The sequence below is a fragment of the Sceloporus occidentalis genome, unplaced genomic scaffold, assembly GCF_023333645.1.
Source record: "Sceloporus occidentalis isolate IW3139 unplaced genomic scaffold, rSceOcc1.0.p SCAF_1, whole genome shotgun sequence".
NCBI classification, from domain to species: Eukaryota; Metazoa; Chordata; class Lepidosauria; order Squamata; family Phrynosomatidae; genus Sceloporus; species Sceloporus occidentalis.
The window spans coordinates 202,699,008-202,721,882 of record NW_028316981.1 but is presented as its reverse complement, the minus strand read 5'-3'; the positions used below and the strand labels follow the sequence as shown (position 1 = coordinate 202,721,882).

Here is a 22,875-nt window from a genome sequence, read left to right as displayed (position 1 = left end):
CGCACAAACCACAAGGTTGTGAGTTCAGTACCGGACAGAGGCTCAGGGTCTACTCAGCCTTGTATCTTTCTGAGGTCGCAAAAATGAGTACCCAGCATGATAAGGGTAATTGGGATACATTGTAAACTGCTTATGGTATGCTTAAGTGCACGGATAAGTGGTATAGAAATGTACTTGCTATTTTTATTTTGAAGGTGGCTTAGTGGTTAAGATGCTGACTTTGACAACCACATGGTCTGAAGATCAAGATCCAAGTGCCACAGGATGGAATGAGCTCCTGTCACTAGTCCCAGCTTCTGCCAACCTAGCAGTTCAAAAGCATGTAAAAGTGCAAGTAGATAAATAGGTACTACTTCAGTGGGAAAGTAACAGCGTTCTGTGCTGTCATGCTGGCCTCATGACCACGAAGCTACCTTTGTCAACACAGGCTCTTCAGCTTAGTAATGGAGATGAACACAGTCGGACACAACCAGACAAACTTGTCCAAGGGAAAAGAAACCTTTACCTACTCCGCAGATGAAATGACTACAAGGGAAGGATTGTATTTATTTCTTGGGTTTCTTACTCTTTTACAGGCCCAAGAAATATCATTCTGAAATGTTTCTGTTTTCATGCCAACATTACATTACACATCTGGCTTTTCTGAAGTCTGTATACAATGCCCACCTACACCTGTACTGAGTTATGATTATTATTAAAGGAGGGATTATACTTGAGAAGAACTGCAATTCCATTAAGGCATATAATATCTTTGGATATAATCAACAACCATTAATAAAATAATGAAGAGTCACTCTGATTAAATTCATTATCCTGCTTCTTATTAAAGAAGGGCCAGTCCATCTCACCTATCTGAGCCAGAAGTACTGAAATAGAAATTGGTCTCATGTGCTAAATTCTCAAGAGTCCTATTTTTTTCCAAGACATCATGTAGTAACAACTGACCTCATTTTTAATTCATTATTGCAAAGTTAAATTTTGTCTCCTACACATAAAACTAGGTAATTTCAAATGTGCTAGATAATCAGTCTCCTCACCAAAAGGGAGTTCAGGTAATAATAAGTAACTGATAACAGGGGAGATGGAGGCAATGGAGAAAACAAAGTAAACTTTTTTTCAAGCCATATGTATTGTCTTTTTGTTGAGGGAGTAGAGTCATACTCCAAAGGGCTATGGTGACAGTCTTAACGACCATAAAAACTAGTTCAGTGGCCCCAAATAGTATTTGAGTAGTATTCTCACTTGGAGACCTATGCAATTTGAAATTGTTTATTTTCAATATGCAAATAGGAAGTGATGGTTGTTTTTTGAAGTAATTTGTTGGACCTTGATCTAGTGGGTCAGCCTTGATGTTTGCATATGTCATTCTGTAGGAACAGAAAATTTTATTCCTGTTATCTCAGGGATGGGCAATGGTAGTCCTCCAGATGTTGTGCTGAGGTTTCCAGCATTATCTACCATTGGCTGCTGGTTGGAAAGAAGTAAGGGGGTTCACACCTTGAGTAATAGCTTTGGGTTAAATCCAGTGTTCTGCACCTGTTGGAATCTCCTTTTCTTCACCTCCTCCATAAAATCATCCACAGCTTCTGAAATCTATCTCTGGTGGGTTTTCCAGACCTCTAGAGCTAGTTTTTAGCATGCATAGGAGTCTGCAGTGGAGGTTCCCTTCCATTCTTGGTTCCACTGGAATCCAGTCTTCCACTTGTGCAACCACTATTAGCAATAGCAAGTGTATTTCGATACTGCTTATCAGGGAACTAGTACTCCCTAAGCAGTTTACAATAGCTGGGTACTTATTTTACCGACCTACGAAAGAATGGAAGGCTGAATGGACCTTTGAGCCCTCCTCTAGGATTGAATTTACAACATTGTGGCTGCAGTACCAGTACCAGCATTTAACCACTGAATCACCAGGGCTTAGATTCTACCTTCACGATGAAACTATTCATTGAGAACAAGCAACTTCAGGATTTTTAAAATAATTGCATATAAGGACATTTAGTGTGGTAAAATTAAGTCTAATATCTTTCTGAGTTTTCTCATGATTTTTTGTTTGATTCCTTGTTAAAGACCTTTTTCTTTCTTTCTTAATATTCCCTGTGAAAGATATAACTTTATAACTGGGAAAAATTAAAGCGCATGAGCCAAATGCTTTTGTATAGTCCTGGTTCACACAAACAGCAGAAGAGGTAATATGACTGTTCCTGGAGAGTGCTCCTTTTTACTAGTGATGGGCAAAAATCTTCTCAGCTATGTTCAGGATGGTCTTGGATAATACAGTCGGCCCTCCTTATCCACAGATTTTTTTCCACGGATTCAACCATCCACAGCTTGAAAATATTCAAAATAAATATAAATTCCAAATAGGAAACTTTGATTTTGCCATTTTATATAAGGGACACCATTTTGCTATGCCATTATATTTAGTGGGATTTCAGCATTCAAAGATGTTGTTATCCATGGGGGTCTTGGAACCAAACCCCAGCAGATAACAAAGGCCCAGTCTAATAAGTGATTCTCTATAATAGAAAATGGAAAATAGCTCTAAAATTTAGGTTGCTGTTGTGCTCCTGGCAGCATAATTACAAATATGACATAAACCCAAAAACTGTTCCCTAAACTTTCCAGGTCTCTGACACACTGTTGAGCCCTCTTATGCTTACCTCTTTCCTTCAGCCTTTCCTTCATGCTTGACAATTGTGAGATGTAAGAATTGTCTCTGCAATGTTGTCATTCCTCTAGTTCCTTGAACAGTGAAATGGAGGAACTCAGGATCCTTGGGAAATGTAACCTAGATGTCTTACACCCTAAAAATTACATGTCCCGGGTCTCTCTGTTGCTGCTGTAGATGCATCCTCTGGAGTCCTAGGATTTGTAGTTTTATAAGGTCTTTGGTGCTTTCTGTCAAAGAGTGCTAGTGCCTTACAAAACTGCAAATCCCAGGATTCTGTAGGATGGAGTCATAGCAGTTAAAGTGGTGTCAAATGGCATTATTTCTACAGTGTAGCTGCACCACAAGATTTTCCAGGGTCCTTGTAAACTTGTAAAAATTTCTCATTTAATGTATAATGCCTCTGAAAGCTAGAGACCATCTGTATTCTGACCCTGGCGATTATAGACTTCAGCACTTCAGATTACAAGTAGGGGACCTTAAGTTTTAATGTTTCCCAGTTGAAAACAACAATCCTACCCATCGAAAGCTAGCATATTGAGAGAAAGGCATGCATTCCTCCTGGATATATAACTTTCTTTGTGCAGAAAGTTCCGTTTTATTATGTGGAGAATCATAAAATGTGCAGTTTACCATATGGTCCCCACGCACAATCTGAAGTGATATGTTAAGTTACGTGTCAGCCTGCTGTTTGCATGAATTATGCCTTACATGACAGTTCATATGAGACTTTATAGCTAAGAACAGCCTTTTGATTATGTAGAGATGTAGCCTCTCAAAAATTTTCTGGATATAGTAGGTAGTAATTTCCTCTTAATTTGGGGTTAACAGTTAGACAGTGGCTATTTTAATGTTTGCTTGCAGGTAATAAATACTGTACAGAGATGTAAGATTGAAGGTAGCATATTCTGTTTTGCTTGTCTGAAGTGAAAGTTATGTGTTTTGAAAAATTTCCATTTGAGGGCTCAAAAGGCATTATGGTCCATGTTTGTTGCTTAACCTGACAAGATAAACAGGAGGAATTGATTCAAAAAAGAACTTAGAGGTTAAATGAAAAATTTAATTTGAATATGAAAGTGTGATTCTAGTCACTGACTCTAATTAAAAAGGCGAATGTCTTGTGAATAAAAAGGGAAAAGGTTTTCTGCATGCAAGGGAGAATTAAAAATAGACAGACTTGACAGTCTGCTATAAATTTTGGCAGCAGAAATGCAGTTGACTGTTGAGTAGGAATGGGGAAGAATAATTAACTTGGGAGAAAGTTGCAGTTAGAACAGTTAGAGTTAATGCCATGTTACATACAGATGACTGGTGTGTTGGGTATTCCTAGCAAAGTTTAGGGAAGGGAGATTTTTATAGAGTAGGATCCAGGGTTAGATGCCTGCTGGTAGATCAACAAAGCTGGTAGTCATTTCTTCCTCCTCCTGCAACCCCTTGTACACCCTAAAATCTTGGTGCCATGTTTCAGGCAGCTCTTTGGGGAGAAGAAGAAACAACTTCTAGTGTGCGGTCAATGTCATGCCAGTGCCATATTGGGTTTAGGTGATGGATATAAATTGGTGCCCCACATCCTAAGGGGCTCCCGCTGCATCCTGCAGGGAATTTCTGTATGAGATCTGCATGACCAGTTTCCCCTCCTGCCAATTCCTGATGATTGAGAGGAGATAGATCTTTTGGTGTGCTGAAAATAATCTTTCTTTAGAACTTCAAATTAACATCCACTCATTTCTATAAATTGTGAGATACAGGAGGGCTTGAAAATTGGGTAAGGGTGGATTTTTACCATAGGATAGATTGAGTCTCCCTTATCTAAAATGTTTGGGACCAGAAGTGTTTTGAGTTTTGGACTTTTTCAGATTTTGAAATATTTGCATAACATAATAAGCTATCTTGAAATCGGACCCAAGTCTAAACATGAAATTCATTTATGTTTTGCAGATACTTTACAAATGTAGCCTGAAAGTAACTTGATACCTACATAATACAGTGGTACCTCGGGATACGAAATACCCAGGTTACGAAATTTTCGGGATACGAAAAAATCCCATTGGAAAACATTGTTCCGGGTTACGAAAGTTTTTTCGGGTTACGAAAAAACTTTTGGTGCTTTTCGGCGCGATTTCACACGGAATCGCGGCTTTTCCCCATTAGCGCCTATGGGAATTCGGCTTGCGAAAGCCTTTCGGGTTACGAAATTGACAGCGGAACGAATTAATTTCGTAACCCGGGGCACCACTGTATTAACAACAATGTTGTGCATGAAATAAAGTTTGTGTACACTGAACCATCAGAAAGCAAAAGTGGCTCTATATTAGCCACCTGTGAAATAAGTTTTGGATTTTCAAAATTCTGGAAAATTGAAACTCAACCTCTATTGGGAAAGGAATTAGGCCTCTGCCCCAACTGTTAGGCAGTATTTTAATAAGGTACCATATTTTGTTTCTAGCAATAATATGTCAGAATAAGGCACAGTAAAATGTTGCCTTATTGCTGTGCGAAGTGTCCACATTAGACTATAGATTGATTTTGGCGCAGTTGTTCATTGGTAGTTTTTCTGCTATAGTTCTGTGAGTAAGCAGGTCTGAATTGTATAGCCATTGTTACCTACAAGTTTGCACACATACACCAAGAACTTTTCAAGTCTTACCTCTTCTCTGTCTTCTGTCCCAGTGTGTTCATAATATTGTGAAACCCAGCAGAAAGGCATTTAGTATTATATAGGCTGTAGCCAGAAGGGACACTCCCCACGCACTTACCCCCATTGTGCTGCATATATAAGGCCAATATGGCTTCTGGTTTGTACATGTAGCATAGACTCCACATCTTTATTCTTAGTGTTTTCTGTAAGGCAAGCAGCCTTTATACCAATACATCTTTGTGTTATGCAAACCTGCTTGCTGCAGACTTGCCACAGTCAGTTCTTTCAGGAACTGGCTCAGAGCCTTCATATTATATGTAGTTACAACAGATTGATGCAAGTGACATGCTCTCAGACTCAGGGGAAGGCAATGGCAAGCCTCCTCGGAACAAACCTTGCCAAGAAAACCCCATGATAGGATTGCCTTCGGGTCGCCATAAGTTGGAAACAACCTTAATGCACACAATAACAACAAACAACAGATTGAATTAGATGAGTTTTTTGTTTTTAAAAAGTGCATTTTAATTTACAAAAGTGAAAAAAAGAATTAAATAGATAGTTGCTGCTGCTGTTGTTGTTGTTATATTTGTTTATATCCTGCTTTCTCCCCCAAAATTGGGATTCAGGGCGGCTCGCAACACAGTTCTGTTTTAAAAGCACAGCTTAAAACCAGTTTCATTTTGGTGAGATGAGTTTTGTTTTGTCTTTGAAGACGGGGTGGGAAGCATTCAGAATGTACACTCCACCCTCAGGATATCTTTGTTCTTTAGTAGTGCATCATGACCCATTAGTCATCTTCATTTATAGCAGCACCTTTACATTAATCTCATGGCTCCTTGTTAAGAATGTTGATGAGGGTGGAGTGTATTGCATCAATTCACCTTCCATTTGTGTGTTGATGTGGCATTTATATTACATAGGAGTAATTTTTTTTCTGATTTTTTTTTCTTGTATCACCAGTGCACCTATTCCATTCTTCCATCGCTGTGCTCCTGTGAACATTTCCTGCTATGCCAAGTTTGCAGAGGCCCTGATCACCTTTGTCAGTGACAGTAGTGTCTTGCACAGGCTGATTAGTGGAGTAATGACCTGCAGAGAGATTATATTGGGACTTTGCTTGTTATCACTAGGTAATTTTTTTTTCTCGTTCTTAGCTATTTCTGTAGTATGCAGCAGGAGAATATGAACATCTTCTGTTCCTACAATATGAAAAGAAAGCATGTTCAGTATTAAATATTATAGGAGACTATTTTAAATTCAGTTTCTACCCAGCAGCTGAATTAAATGTTCTTTATACATGAATATATGTTGTATGTTATATATCAGTTATATACAACTAACGTGGGGATTTTTACTCAGTTCAGTGTTGCTGCCACTGAATCTTCTGCCACCTACCAAAAAAATAAACAAACCCATGTCCCAATATACACAGTTCAGAAGACTTGTAGTTGGGCTGCTGTCTCAATTAATTTGGGTTCAAACTGCTAAGTGAATATAGACATTTATATCTTAATGTCTTTAGGGACTCAAGTTTAAAGTAAGGCTGGTAAACCAATTTTTTAAAAAATTAGTTGATTAATCATCTGATTTTAGCTGATGAAAACAGAATGGTCTAAGGCATTCTGTGTTCTTTCATTACAGGAGTAAATAGGCCTTTCCCTTTAATGCTGCCTAAATAGGATACCACCTGGGAGCCTTTGTCCTAAGCTGCACTGAGCTATTTCAAGCAATAGAGGGCCATAATACCTAAACCAAATAAATGGATTTATCAGATACATTTTAGTAAAATTATAAATTATCATATATATAATACAGTTGCGCTGTTGTCACTGTTGTGTGAAAAGCAGGGAATCTTCCTTCCACTTTTAATAAACAGACACTACCATTCATTATTAGCAGGAAAACATTGTCTTTATTATTTTCTCTCATTCCTTATTACAGAAACACAATAAATCCCCAAAAGCATTGTCAGTCAATCAATAAATGGATACCACAGCTTTTAACTCCATGTTTATGGATGTTTTGCCCCCATCTTACTCCCATTGAGTGACCACATTCTCAATGATTTTTCAGTGGAAGATTCTAAATAAAGTTTGTGCACTGAAATAAACAGAGAATGTTGACTGAGATGTACATTAAAATGCAACCTAGAGTGAGTATTGCCTGTCTCTGCCGTATTGTTCTCAAGGCTGTGCATACGTGTGCACCAGAATGCACGTTCTTGCACAGCTTCATGGTGGGACAGTGTACTTTTGTTTTTACTGACACCACCATTTTCCTTGACTAGCTGAAGTTAGATAGGGAAGGAGAAAAAAAATAACCATGTTTACAAAAATCTAAAAGATGCCATGATTGAGGAATAATAATAGCAAAAGTACAAATAGGACAGAAATTGGGAAAAGGTTCAGATTATTCTTGATATTGTGAAGTTAAATGTTTGCCTCAAATGGTGAAGGCTGAAAATTCAGTCCAGCTTTAATTAAAATCGCACTTCACTAGCTGCCTGTTAAATGGATTAAAGACTGTAGCCCAAATTAAAATTTCTCAACTTTGTGTAAAGAGTTAATTGTCAAAATAATAGAGGACAAGAGCATGAATAAGAACTAATTTACCTTGAAATTCTTAGAATGTATAAACAGTCCAACCCCCTTATCTGCAGGATCAGTAACAGCAATTTTATGCTGTTCCGGGGGGGGGGGGGGGGAGTCTCTTTAGGTGCTCCGGTGCAATTCTGTTGTCAGCTTCTGCCAAAAATCTAGCATTCACCATTATCTGAAATTTTCACTATCTGTGATAAGTCTGGGAATGTATACCCTATGGATACACAGGCCAGACAGTATTTTATGGGGAAGCCACAGCAAATTGATAAGTTTTAAATGTAGTTTAATAAAACAAAACTTGCATTAGATTATTCACTACATTGACGTTTTAATAGAATCAATACATAATCTTCCATCAGTATATTCTGTAATGGTATATGCATCCCAATTAACTTAATTTAAATGTTCAACTAAAATATATACAAAGGAGATCCTAATATGTAGCACACAAAAATACTGATGTCCCCCATTACTTAACAATGACAACTCAAAATAGTTAAAACAGGAATTTGTTTTATGTGTGTTGTTAAATTTCTTGCTAAACCTGCTGGTCATAACAAGGCAGTAGAATTTGCAGGCAATTAAAATTGTAAAAAAAACCTATAGCACATCAAAGCCATTCATTTTGGAGTAACTATACAAATGGAAAACTTTGAATATAATCAACTTGGTAAATAATTAACTTTTCAATTATTGTGTAAATCTACAACACTATATAAATAAAGCATAGTAATAATAATAATAATAATAACAACAACTAATATTGCATGATTTCTTAGTGTTTAATTACATTATGGTTGTTCAGTCACTACAGATTGTATTACATTTAATTAAAAGCATTCACATGCTTACTTCTCCACTTTATATATGTCATGGTGAATGGAAAGTGAATATCTCCCAAAATGGTGGATGTTGACAATCTCAGATAAAATTAATGAATCTCCAAAACAATAGATAGGTCTATGCCCCCTTCCTTATCAGTATGCACTTATGTGTGTTCAAAATCTTATCTAAGTTTTCACTGGTAGATCTTTGTGTTTTTAGATACTTTCAGCATTTTGTACATTCACCATGCTGTACGTTTACATATGTGTATGCACATGCATATACTTACATATAATGGTACACATACTGTGTATCTTAAGTCAGTTAGCTTCTTTCTAGTACGCATGACCAGCAGCAGATCCTTACAATTTGGAAGTAATTGGATTTTTCCATGTTTTTAAGAAACTATTGTACTTCTATATCACACATCTTGTGTATCGTGCCACACTGACATCAACTGAGTACCAAACAAATGAAATCTTCTTGGCTCCAAAACAAGTGAAAAAATTAAGTAGAAGGTTGGCAGTAAAAGGTGTTTTTTTTTAAATGGCCTCTCCTGAAAGAAAGTCATTGAAGGATAGCATAGAATATAAGTTTTGAAAATCACAATATTTAACATCTTAATTCACATTCGCCATCATAATTGTGCTTGTTGAACATGCCTGTCTGCATGCACCATTTTGGATTGTGCTCACCATGAGTTGTGCAGTATTTTTGCAACTCATGATAGTAAACTTGCAGTTATATCATGCCACATTTATTCTCATTGTATATGTCTACATCTCTGTCATAAATAAATATAGATACACTATGTGTTAATATTCAGGCAGGATTGCTTTGTTTAATTGACAAATCAGAAATTGAACAGGTGGTTTGTTCTGTACATTTTTATTTTAAAAATTCATGCAGTATACAAAAATAGCACTGGCAGAAGTTGACCATAGAGTTGTGCTGGAGGACCTCCAGATGGCTAGAGCAACCACTTCTCTAGGTATCTGGAGTCCCTACAGCACAATTCAGTGATCAACCTCTGCTCGAAATATAGTGTTCACCATTATCTGCAGTTTTTGCTGCCTGTGGTAAGTCTGGGAATGTATCAGCCACAGATAACGTGGGTCAGACTGTATAGTAGTACAGTTATATTTTTGAGTAAAATAGCTATAATAATTCCCATACTTATTCTCTTTTATTTCCCTCCAGTGCTTTCCATGATTATGATGGTGATAATCAGATATATTTCAAGAGTACTTGTGTGGATCTTAACAATACTTGTTGTACTGGGATCTCTTGGTAAGTTGCAGAAACTAATCTGTCACCTTAGATGGCCTGTTCATCTTTATGTAAGCATATGCAAATCTTTTATTTCCCCTTCTTTACCTCACTCCTTGAAAGCCGTTGACCATTTTTTCCCTGTAGGAACACTGTTCATGTTTCACTTGTTTTCTCAAGATCTTGCATGGTAGTTGCTTTTTTCTTACTTTACAGAAACTGAAATTAGTGAGAAAAAGCCTTCTGCTTGACAATTTTAAGATCCAATGTTTTTCTAATCATGTGATCATGAAAATGTAGTGAAGGGAGGACCAGCTCTCTTCATTCTTGTTTAAAGGTTTGTCTTTAGAGACCATCCTAATGACAGTTGTTAAATAGAAGTTATTAAAGGACAGCAGTGAGTTCACCTGACCCATCATCTGACATGGGGCTGTATTATAAGGAGTCTCCCTATGGCACTAAAAGCCATTTTACATATTACACTTGCCATGGAGATGAGTATCCTTGTGGCATGTTTTGCATTCTGCAGTACATGCTGTTTGAGCTAAGATCTACACACTGTGACTTTCATCACATTTTTCTAACAGTGATGTTTATTTGCGTGAGAATTCACATAAATACGGCTGGACTTCTGAAAACCCACTCTCCAGGGGTAAGAGTACAGCACTTCATTTATCTTTCATTTTTCTCACAAAACGTATTTTGACATAGATGCAATGCTGACTAGCAAGACATGGCTTTCAAATTGGCAGTTAATCTCTAGGACAGTGATGGAAAACCTTTTAGAGACCAAGTTCCCAAACTCATGTGAAGTTGAAGGCTTTCATGGCTGGCATCCATAGTTTTTTGTGGGTTTTTTGGGCTATGTGGCCATGTTCTAGCAGAGTTTCTTCCTGACGTTTCGCCAGCATCTGTGGCTGATATCTTCAGAGAATGTTTGCCTGGAAAGGACTTGGCTATATATACTGTGTGACCTGGAAAGGCAGGAGTGATTTGCATGTATATTGTTTGTTGCTAATGGCAGTCCTCAGGGTTTGAGGGTCTGCACAAGAGGATTAATGTCATGGATACAGAACAATACAAACAAAAAATCAAGGAACTCCTGGATCCTACAATATACAAAAAGCTGAAACAAGACCCAACCAGCAAAATCACCAGAAAAATGAACACCCTTATCAAAAACTCCTCAATTCAGCCAACTACAAGACAGAGTTTGTGCAAATCTGAGGCTCGCCCACCAAGACTCTATGGAATTCCCAAGATCCACAAGGATTCCATTCCACTCCGACCCATAGTGAGTGCTATTGCATCCCCCACATATGGCTTGGCCAGATTTCTGGCCACACAATTACAAACCCACATAGGGCAGACCCCCGACTACATCAAGGACTCGGCTCACTTCACAGGAAAAATCAAGAACCTTGAACTAAAACCTGGAGGCATATTAATCAGCTTTGATGTGGTTTCCATGTTCACCAAAGTCCCCATAATGGACACCATGATACTCATCCGGCAGATTTTTCCAGAAGACATCACAGCCCTGTTCGAACATTGCCTTACCACAAGCTCTTTCCAGTTGGACAATGGATTCTACGAACAGAGAGATGGGGTAGCAATGGGAAGCCCTCTAAGCCTGGTGATAGTTACATGGAACACTTTGAAAAGCAAGCCCTGGAAACAGCACCGAAAAAGCCCACAACTTGGTTCCGATACGTGGATGACACTTTCGTCATTTGGAGCCATGGAGAAGATCTGGCTGTGTTGTTAACTGTCTGAACAACATCCACCCCAACTTCCAATTCACTATGGAAAAAGAAAAGGAAGGAGCACTGTCATTCTTGGATGTCCTAGTCATCCACAAACCGAACCTACGTTTGGGTCACACAGTATACTGAAAACCCACACATACAGACCGATACCTGCACAAGAACTCCAGCCATCACCCAGGACAAAAAAGAAGCACAATCAAAACCCTGCGAACCCCACTTCTTGGAAGATGAACTGAAGCATCTAGACCGGGCTCTACAGGCTAATGGTTATTCAAGCCCAGACATCAGAAGGGCTGTCAGGCCCAGAAAACCCCAGAGGAGTGAAGACAAGCAGCCACCCAAAGGGAAGGTATTTTTACCATACATCAAAGGAGTCACAGACAGAATAGGTAAAGTGGTGAGGAAGCATAACCTGCAAATGGTTTACAAACCGATGAAGAAAATCCAGCAAATGCTTCGCTCAGCCAAGGACCAGAGAGACCCTCTCACAGCTGCAGGAGTTTATCGCATATCATGCAGCTGCAGAAAAGTCTGCATAGGGACCACCAAACGCAGTGTGCAAACAAGAATCAAGGAACACGAGAGACATTGCAGACTGGGCCAGCCAGAAAAATGAGCAGTAGCAGAACATGCCACAAACCATCCTGGGCATAAAATACTGTTTGAAAACACTGAAATTCTGCACCATGCCAACCACTACCATGTCAGGATGCACAGGGAAGCCATTGAAATCCACAAACACCTGGACAATTTCAACAGGAAAGAGGAATCCCTTAAAGTAAACAAGGTTTGACTACCAGTCCTGAAAGATAGCAAGATAAAGACTCAACAAATGCAAATGAGAAATCTCCCAGGGTCAGGGGTTTCCCAGCAGAAAATAGCCTTCCCTCCTCTTTGGATCTCCTTGCTCTGCCTCCGTTTTCCACCCCAAAATGCCATCTAGCCTTCCCTCCTCTTTGGATCTCCTTTCTCTACCTTCATGATCCATCCCAAAAAGCCATCTGTCCTTCTCTCCTCTTTGGATCTCCTCACTCTGCCTCCGTTTTCAACCCCAAAATGCCATCTATCCTTCCCTCCCCTTGGATCTCTTTGCTCTGCCTCCGTTTTCAACCTCCAGATACCATCTATCCTTCTCTCCTCTTTGGATGCCCTTGCTCTGCCTCCATTTTCCACCCCAAAATGCCATCTATCCTCACCTCAGAATGCCATCTCTGCATCCTCTTGCTTTGCGACCCCAGAATGCCTTACATATACATATATAGCAAAAGCATTCACACATTGTATCAATTTGCCAAATTTAAAAGGAAACACATTTGCATATTCTGTCACACACACACGAAAAATAATTTTTAAAAAGCCACTTACAAAGTGAGGTGCCATGCCGGCAGCAAGCAAATGAAAGGGAAATGTAGCACAAGCAGATACATTCTGTTAATATCTATCAACCTGTGGAACTATTTGCATAGTCTGTCAAAAATAACATTACAAAAAAAGAAAGAAAGCTGCCTGCGATAGGGGAGGCATGTTCCACCCTCTGCCCTCCCTCTGACCTAATTCCTCCCCTGAACTTGACCGGATCATGACCGGGACCAAGTTCACATGAGCCGCCACCTGGTTTTTCTTAAAAGATACAGGAAAAACACAGCTTTCAAAAGATGCACACCAAGGGGGATTTGCACCTGAACGGATGTGCAAGCCTCAGATTTGAATGTAAAAGAACCAGTGCCAGTATGAACTTCTTGCTTTTAATCCAGTTTCTGAACTGGGGTAAAAGGTAGTCCGAATAGCCCCTAAGAATAGCCCTGCTGGACCAGGCCAAGAAGTCATGTAGTCCATTATCCAGTTTCCAACGGTACCTAGTCAGTTATAGTCAATAAATAGACCCATAACAGGGTACACAGCCAACAGTCTCTTCCAGTTTGCATTTAACTTTTATTACAAATAGCTAGGAATATACCTGCCCACCAGTCATTTGCATAAGAACCTTTAAAAGTCTTCTAAGCTGATGATCATTCCAACGTCGATTAATTACATGTTTCATTACATGCGGTGGAGAGATACTGAGACTTATCATCAACCTGGAGAGGAGAATATGTTCCTGAAGTTTTGCTCCTAGTCCAGCACCAACAAGGGCCTTGTATGTGGCCCTAAGGAGACCCATAACCAGATTTTAGTACTCTCAACGCCTCCTCTAGAATCACCTCGCCATCACCCGAATAAAGGAATGTGGACATTTACATCTGCATTCCCATGGAAGTCCACTGTGAGGCAGGCAGACGTGGAAACTAAGTTTGACTTTCTCTTGAGCCTTGAACTAATTATAGTTGTTTTTTTTTATTAATTATGAGGAATTGTATTTTATAATGTCTGTGAGGGTATATGGACTATAGTTCTTGTTATAACTATATTATTGTTGCTTGATACAGTGCGCCCGCATTATATGCAGACTTGAGCGTACACACTCAAGCTGTGGGGAGCGCGTGGGGCAGTGTGTCCCATTCAAATGAATGAGGCGCATGCCCATGGTGCGCACAGCTGCGCCGCCAAGCTACTGTGCACACGAGCCCCATTCAAATGAATGGGGCTCGAGCATAGGTGGGATTCGCCTTACGCGGAGGGGGTCTGGAATGGATCCTCTGCGTAAGGCAGGGGTCCACTGTATTTAGTATATATATTTTTTCCCCTTCTAGCTAGAGTCGATTATTGTTAGCTGATTATATGCTATGTTATACTTTAACTATTATTATGTTATGTATTTTGTAATTTGTATTTTTCTTTTTTTCATACTTTCTTCCTTTTTATTTTAGTATTATGATATGTTTGTATTTTGTTTTAATTTATTTAATATTAGCAGAGTGGAGTTGTGCTGGGGAGGGAAGGGAATAATTATGACCTTTATTTATTTGTAATGCATTCTTTTGATGTTGTTTGAATTGTGTTGTATTATATTGTACTCTTCTATTGTTGTAACCCGCCCGGATTCCATGTGATTGGGCGGGTTATAAATAAATTCGTATTAAAGAAAATAAATTTGTATTACTGCCTTCTCCTGTCCTATGTCATTTTTCAAAATTGGCAAATCTTATGTCAAATACTTTTCACTTCCTCTTTTTATTATTTACTTCTAGCCTTTGGGCTTCATTTCTCAGGTGCTGAAGTGCATATTTTGCTTTTAAACAGAAGGTATTTACAGAGGAGGGGCAAGAAGAGAAGCTAGTAAACAGGTTATTTGTGTAAAATAAGTCCCTCTGTTGTCTGGACTGGATGTTTGTATATGAGATATTTGCAAGACTGTACCTAGTAATCTAAAAACACATGAACAGACAAAAATAAAAAATAAAACCCTCCTTAACCCCCCCCCTTTCAAGTATTGACTGATTTATGACTAGTGAAGGAGAAAAAAAATAATGATGTTCTTTTATGCAGTAGGGAAACTATAACTATTGAACAAACATCAGCTGCTGCCATGAATGACCTGGGGAGCACCAGCGAGTGCACAGATGTAGTGTGGCTTCTTGAATAAGATATGATGTTTACCGTAGTGGTTTCAAAAGCCCAGTACAGTCTGGTCAGTTGTAAACATGGAAGATCCCTTGGTGAATGAAATCCAGCAGGAAATAATGGATGAGCCAAAGAAGGGGAAGAACAAACATCAGGGGAAGAGTCAGATTCATTGTCAGTTCTGCAGTCTCAGGCAAGACTATTAAACTAGGTAGCTGATTCGCCTACCTTCTTTTAGAGTGCTCTTGAGGAAGGCAAATGCAAACCCCCTCTGAAAAATCTTGCCAAGAAAACCACATGATAGAGTTGCCATAAGTCAGAAACGATATTAAGCCACACAACAAGAAGACTATTTAAGCAAATCAGAGGCAAGAGGACTTTAAGATGACAGAGTCCTCATTAATTTCACATTAAGGGAGGATTTTGGTTGGCCCAGTTCACACTTAATATTGATGCTAATGTGTTGATTAACCACAGTTAGGGCAGAAGGCTAAGAAAAATGCTTCAGAAAGGGCATGTTGGGAAAAAGAAAGCATTATCATGGAGCCTACTCCGATTGCTTAATCACAATTTAGTCTCCCTGTGCTAAGACCACATTTGTCCAAATGTTCTCTGTATATGTAACTAAAATGGATTATCTGCCTGAGTTGAGATCAAGGAATAAGCAGTGGGTAAAGCTGTGTTTTAATTTAGGAATTAAAAAGAAAGGAAGACCATTTTTGCCAGACATTCACCCACTAGTTCATAATTGAAAATGACTGCTTACTGCTAGAAGGGTGAAGTTACATTTCCTGCTGGTTAAGAAAGAGTGTGGGGAAACTAATGCTTCACTTGATTATTTTTACATCTTTTAAACATTCTGTATTGGGAACAAATGATTTGCAATCATTGTAACACTGAGAATGATTAAAAGTTATGCCCTTAGTAAGAATATCTGTTTGGTCATTATCAGGGCTTAAGGCTTTATTAGGCTAAATAAAGATATAACTAATTATAAGGGTGAAAAATAAAAAGTCAAAGCATTGGCAGTGTTTACACTCCAGAATGACTTCTCACGGATTAAGTAAGGGAATAACACCTCATAGAGTATAAAAGTACAAAAGTTGTGGGGAAGGAAATTACAGAAAAACAACATTAAAAGCTGTGACATTTCAAAAGTGATATTGATTGAGCTTACTCTAATTGTATTGATACACAGCAGAGAGCAATTGTAGCAAAGCCTCACTTGCATAATGATTTTTACATTAGGCCTTTGTTAATTATGTTGGAGAAAGGACAGGTACTTTACAGCGGTGAATCTCAGGAATAGTAGTTCCCACTCTCCAACAGCCATTTTCCTATAGCTTGTGTTAGTACAGGAAAGGAGAAAAGTCTTCCCAACTCAGGATATCTTGGTGGGTTGACTTCACCACAGAAAATGGTACTGACTTACAGAATTTCTGAGTTGATTTCCAAACATACAGAATGTACTCAACAGAGCACACAAAAATTCATATAAACCATAATTAAAATAGAATGAAGCACAGTGCGCCAGCTCTAAGTGTGGGCTTGCCATCCGCATATGGCAAGCCCTGGCTTTTGGAATGGGCACTATACGTGGCGGCACAAATGGGAGCACATGCCCATTGAGATGAATGGGACTTAAGGTCCCATGTTTTTTACTATCCATGGGGGCTTCGTTCTGGATAGCAAGGGCACACTATTTAACATAGCTCCCTCCTGCTTAAAATGATGCCAATGCCTGAGAAACAGAAAATATTCACTGAACAGAATACAAACAGAATACAAAAATGTATTTGGGACTGGGGACAAACTGTTGCTCCAGTAATCATCACAGCAGAAACAATGTTCATCCTAGTTCTCGCTGTAAAAGATGGAATACAAAGCAGAGGATCATTTGCTGATCTCAAGCCATGGAAATGTGAGAATATTGTGGCAGTGTGATGTACCAGTTCAGATTCTGGTAATGTTGCTGTTCAGCATATTTCCGTCTGTTGACTGTTTCGCCTGGAATTCCTTAATTTCATCTGATTTTAGAACAGAAATACATTTTTGAGATGTCTTGTAGAGGTAAGCCCTCCTCAGTTGTTTTCTTGTTGACAAGACCGAGTACCATTTCAACTTGACATTTTATGTTGCAATATGATAGGTACATCTCAGTATCATCTGAGCCAAAGCAGTGATGTTTTCTTGAACATGCTATGCATATCTCTTGCAACTGCAAATACACTATTTCTTTTTCTGCATGGACATAGGTGGCACAGGAGTATTGTGGTGGCTGTATGCTAAACAGCAGAAGTCTCCAAGTGACACACTTACTGTTTATCAACTTCAAATAGCCAAAGACAATCGCCAGGCCCTCCTGATCTATGCCATTGCAGCTACAGTCTTCACAGTAAGTATTTAATGGATATGGAGCATGGACTGCTTCTTGTATGAAACATATTTTCATAGGAGAGAATAGAAAGCAAAGTTTGCCACATTATTTTGCTTTTACAAAATGAACAAACATTATGAAATAGCTGCAGATTATGGCTTTCTTGTACCTGTACAATGAATACATGTGATGCAGTACAAAGGTATATACTTTTTTTTAACCCATGTAGGAAATTCTATTCATGCATCTCGGGTGTTACTGTTTATACTTATGTATAAGTTGAAAATTTTATGCCAAAAAATTGACCCCAAAAACCTGGATCAACTTATATATGGATCAATATGCTAATAGGCTCCTTCTCAGCCTGGCTGCCTCCCAAGGGGGCAGTCAGGCTGGAAAGAAGGAGGAAGAGTGAGTGTTCGCGCTCCAAGCCTCTTCAAAGCGGGCTGCCTCTGGAAGGGGCAACCAAGCTGGGAAGAAGGAGGAAGAGCAAGCACTCATCCTTGGACTCTCTTCCCAGCCTAGATGCTTCCGGAGGCGGTAGCTATGCTGGGAAGAAGGAGGATAGCAAGTGGTTGTCCCCTGAGTCTCCCTGAGTCTCTCTAGCCTGGATGCCTCCCAAGGGGGCAGTCAGGCTGGGAAGAGGAGGAAGAGCAAACGCTGGGAAGGAGGCTAGGAAGAAGTAGGAAGAGTGAACACTGATCCTTGGACCCTCTTCCCAGCCTAGATGCCTCAAGGGGATAGCCAGGCTGAAAAGAAGGAGGAAGAGCAAACAGGATATCCTTTGCATCCTTGTTTTACATGCCCTTAAATTTCACCCTTGACTTATCCTTGGGTCATATAAAAATACATAATATTGGCCCCAAAACCTACCTTTCACTTATATATGTCAACGTATAGTCAAGTATATATGGTACTTCTTTTTTAATTGTTTGCATGTAGAAGCTTCTGCCAGCCTAGTAATTCAAAAGCATGTAAAAGTGCAAGTAGATAAATAGATAGCACTTTGGTGGGAAGGTAACAGCATTCTGTACAATCATGCTGGCCACGTGACCACAAAGTCAACTTTGACAACACTGGCTCCCTCAGCTTAGTAACAGACATAAGCACCGCCACCTACAGTCTGTCATGACTAGACATTCTTGTCTAGGGAGAACCTTTACCTTTTATGTAGGAGCCAGCATGGTATAATGATTTGAGTGTTGAACTAGGACTCTGAGAGACTCATCCATTATGAGTCATGGAAGTATGTGTGATCTTGGGTAAGCTACACTCACTCTGCCATAGAGGAAGGCAATGACAAATCTCATCTGAACAGATCTTGCCAAGAAAACTCTATGATTAGAGCACCATAATTCAGGACGTGAACAGACAGGCCAAAATAAAACTGCTTTGGGTCACTTTGGAGGTATGCTGTTTAAATGACACACACATCTTAAGAGGCCAGAAGCTGTGCCAAAGCTGTGCTCCAGTCCTTTGGACTGGAGCATAGCTTTGGCGCAGCTTGCAGCCTCTTAGGACGCATGCATCATTTAAACAGCATACTTCCGAAGTGGCCCGAAGCAGCTTTATTTTGGCCTGTCTGTACAGGCCCTCACAGTCTGTTTGATAGCACAAGAATGACAAAGGAGAGAGAGTATTGACAGTCCTGGAGTTTGGCTTTAGGTGTGAGGGGAGAAATAAATGAGGATTGCCTTTAAAATGTTATATTGAAATTTTAATAATCAGAAATGCTTATTTTGTTTGTTCACAATGTTCCTCAGCATGGTGAGAACAGTTTTTTATTTGCTGTACATCTAATCAGAAATAGAGGAAAACTGGAAAGTAATAGAATGCCCTTCTGTTTGAATGGATGGTACAAATAACTAGTTTTCCATATAGTAATATGGAATATGCTACTTTCTAAATGCTTATATGCAGCAGAAAGGATATGTGTGTATGTAGACTTTCCTTTTCTTTGCACCAGTCCTGTAATATAGATGGTTTTGAGAGAAAATGACTGCCTCAAGATCACCAGCTGAACTTCAGGGTTGAGCAGGTTCAAATCCTGCTCACAAATAGCAATAGATAGCAATAGAAAGTACATTTCTGTACCGCATATCAGTGCACTTGACCTCTCCCTAAGCGGTTTACAATGCGTAAGCTAATTGCCCCCACAAGCTACATTTGACCTTAGCTAAAAGGCCGCCGCATGCATGAGCCCCAGTCATTTTAATGGGGCTTGAGCATACGCGGAATTCCCTTTATGCTGGAGGATCCGGAATGGATCCCCGCATAAGGGAAGGGACCACTGTAATACTAGTTTTGATATACTGTATGAAAAAAATCTGATGCCACTTAGTGCCATGAAAGCCTTCCTCTCTTCATGTAGTCCAGTGCAGGATTGGGTTCCAAATTGCTGTTCATTTAAGCACAGTTTTTGGGTTGTTTTTGTTTTGTTTTGTTGTTTTGAGGCTGATAATTCGTATTTTGAGCTGTTTGGGATAAACATTAGTCCAGCCTAGAATAAAAACACTTGCTGGACTAATGTTTAGCCCAAACAGCTCAAAATATGAATTATCAGACTCAAAATCAGTGAAATGTACATTAATTGTGACTATTAACTCTCTCCTCCTTTTCAGTTAGGGAATTGTAACATTGGATTTAACCCTTTGTACTCGGTTTTGAATAGATCTTCTTACGAAAGTACTTTTTAAATTGGTCCTCATAAGAAACATCTCTTTTACTTGAGTATCTTTTCTCTCTCCTAATTTTTTTCCTCTTTCTGGTACATTTCTGTCTTGAAATGTTCTACCATGGAGATTTTGGGCTAGTTACTGATACATAATTCTTTGTATAGTTTCATTAATCTGAAAATTAGTTAATACAGGAGTTCCCAGCCTTTTTGACTTGTGAAGCCCTTTTTAGAATTAGTTTCTATAGTGGAACCTCTAAGAGGCATACCCTAAGTTTTATTTCTTTCATTTTCCTGGAGTGGCCGTGGAGCACCTGGGAAGTGAACCTGGAGCCCTAAGGGCTCCACAGAGCATAGGCTGGGAACCCCTGATTCTCTTAGGGGTTACCTTAGGGTAACCCTGTCTCAGCCACTCAGTGGAATAACTATGCTTCTTGTTAGGCCTGTTAGGAATATTAACCAACAAATTCATTGACATCTATTTTGGAAATATTTCATTCAGTCATACATGTTTAATTTCATATACATTATTTGCCTTTTAGACAACAAGAAAAGGAAGATTTGGGTTAAAGTTCAGTTGAAGGTACAGTGGGCCCTCGGTATCCATGGGGGATCCGTTCTCATGGTGGTGCAGCCATGTGGCCTCACCACCTTAGGGGACAATGGGACTTCGCCACCCCATCTGCCACAAAGCCCTCCTCGCCACTCTCATGGCAGCAAGGAGCTGCCTCATCTTCCTCCTCTTCCCTGCCTTCTCATTCTCTTCTCTTCTTCAACCCTCTTATTACCACTACTGTGGCTCCTCCTCCTCCTCTTACCCTGCCTCCTCCTCCTTTCTCCTCCTTTTCTTCCTCCCTCCCGTCACTGCTGCCACCGCTTTTCCTCCTTTTCCTTCCTCCTCCTCCTCTTCTTCCCCCTCCTCATCTTCCCTGCCTCCTCCTCCTCCCCCCCTCCCCCGGCAGGCTTGCCATCCATAGATTCTCAAATCCATGGATGGCAAGTCTGTGGATATGTAGGGTGGGCTGTATATCCAATCTGAAGACCTTTTACCACAATGAATTACATCTGTTGTTGTGGTGTGCCTCCATGTCATTTCCAACTTACGGAAACCTTAAGGCAAAATTTGTTCAGATGAGGTTTCCCATTGCTTTCCCCTGAGGCTGATAGCATGTGACAAAGTCACCAGTGGATATCTAGCTAGAGTCATATTGACACATGGCAAACTTGAGATTCATTGATTTTAGTGTCTCAACAGGATTCAATACATCATGATTTTTGTGTGCCTTTTTTAAACAACATGTATAAATAGATAAAATGTTTATGATTTAGCTATAATAAAGAAAATGTGGCTGAAAGTCTTCTTGAGATATATACAGTACTCTGTTGTAAATCCAGAATCAAATAATCTGTGGAAACACCCTGAATATCCACTGTGCTAGTTGGTGGCTATTGAAGCCAGGAGAAGGCCTACATTTTGTACTAAAATCAGACACCAAGAATACTATACATAAAAGGCTTTGAAGCTATGGATAGGAAACACATTTGAGTTCAGCACATAAAATTAACTTAAAATATGGTGTGGAATCTCTTTTCTTTTTCAGGTTATTTTACTGCTGATAATGTTAGTTATGCGTAAACGAGTAGCTCTCACAATTGCCTTGTTCCACGTGGCTGGCAAGGTCTTCATTCACCTGCCACTGCTCGTCTTCCAGCCATTTTGGACTTTTTTTGCTCTCATGCTATTCTGGATTTATTGGATCACAGTCTTGCTCTTCCTAGGTACCACAGGTATGTCCTGCATATTTTAGAAGCTATACTTCTTTAGTCTTGGGAAAATGTTGTAGTCATCTTGTTTATGGAAATAAGTGAAATTTAACAGACTTGAGAGCATGCAGTTGGCCCTCCACATTTGCGGCTATCCAAGAAAGGGGTGTCTGGATGTGGCACTATAATTATAGAATACCTTCCTGAGCTGCATCTACACTGCAGAATTAATGCATTTTCACACTGTTTTAACTGCTATAGCTCAATGCTATGGAATTAAAGTTTGTGAGATACTTAACCTCTCCAGAGGTCTGGTGCTACAACAAACTACGAATTACAGGATTCCATAGGATGGAGACACAACAGTTAAAATGGTGTCAAACAACATTAATTCTACAGTTTGGCAGCAGCCCTGAAGGAAGTAAATTTGGCCCCAGATTTCTGATCTCCGCTGCTTGCTTTTGTAGAGTGGGGGGCGGGGGCTTAATATGATGAATTGTTTAAATCCTGGCTGTTTTTACCTGCTTCGCAGTATCTAAAATGTTTTGATTTGTTGTAATACAGTGGACCCTTGTTATACCCTGGGGTTTGGTTCCAAGATCCCCCATGGATAACAAAATCCATGGATGCTCAAGTCACATTAAATATAATGACATAGCAAAATGGTGTCCCTTATAAAAAATGGAAAATCAAGGTTTGATATTGGAAATTTATACTTTTTTTGAACATTTTCAAACCGTGTATGCTTTAATCCATGTATAAAAAATCCATGTATAAGAAGGGCCAA

At 39.4% G+C, this 22,875-nt stretch overlaps 1 protein-coding gene across 3 annotated transcripts in view; it reads left to right on the top strand.

Moving 5' to 3' along the window:
- The window catches only part of LOC149323244 (choline transporter-like protein 1), a 118,159-nt gene that overhangs the window by 69,593 nt on the left and 25,691 nt on the right, over window positions 1–22,875 (top strand). For all 3 annotated transcript variants that reach the window (XM_089488638.1, XM_089488639.1, XM_089488637.1), the window contains exons 6-9: window positions 6,270–6,439; window positions 9,935–10,024; window positions 17,529–17,668; window positions 21,926–22,112. In XM_089488638.1, coding sequence (XP_089344764.1) covers window positions 6,270–6,439; window positions 9,935–10,024; window positions 17,529–17,668; window positions 21,926–22,112 — 587 coding nt within the window. The remainder of the gene's footprint in view (window positions 1–6,269; window positions 6,440–9,934; window positions 10,025–17,528; window positions 17,669–21,925; window positions 22,113–22,875) is intronic.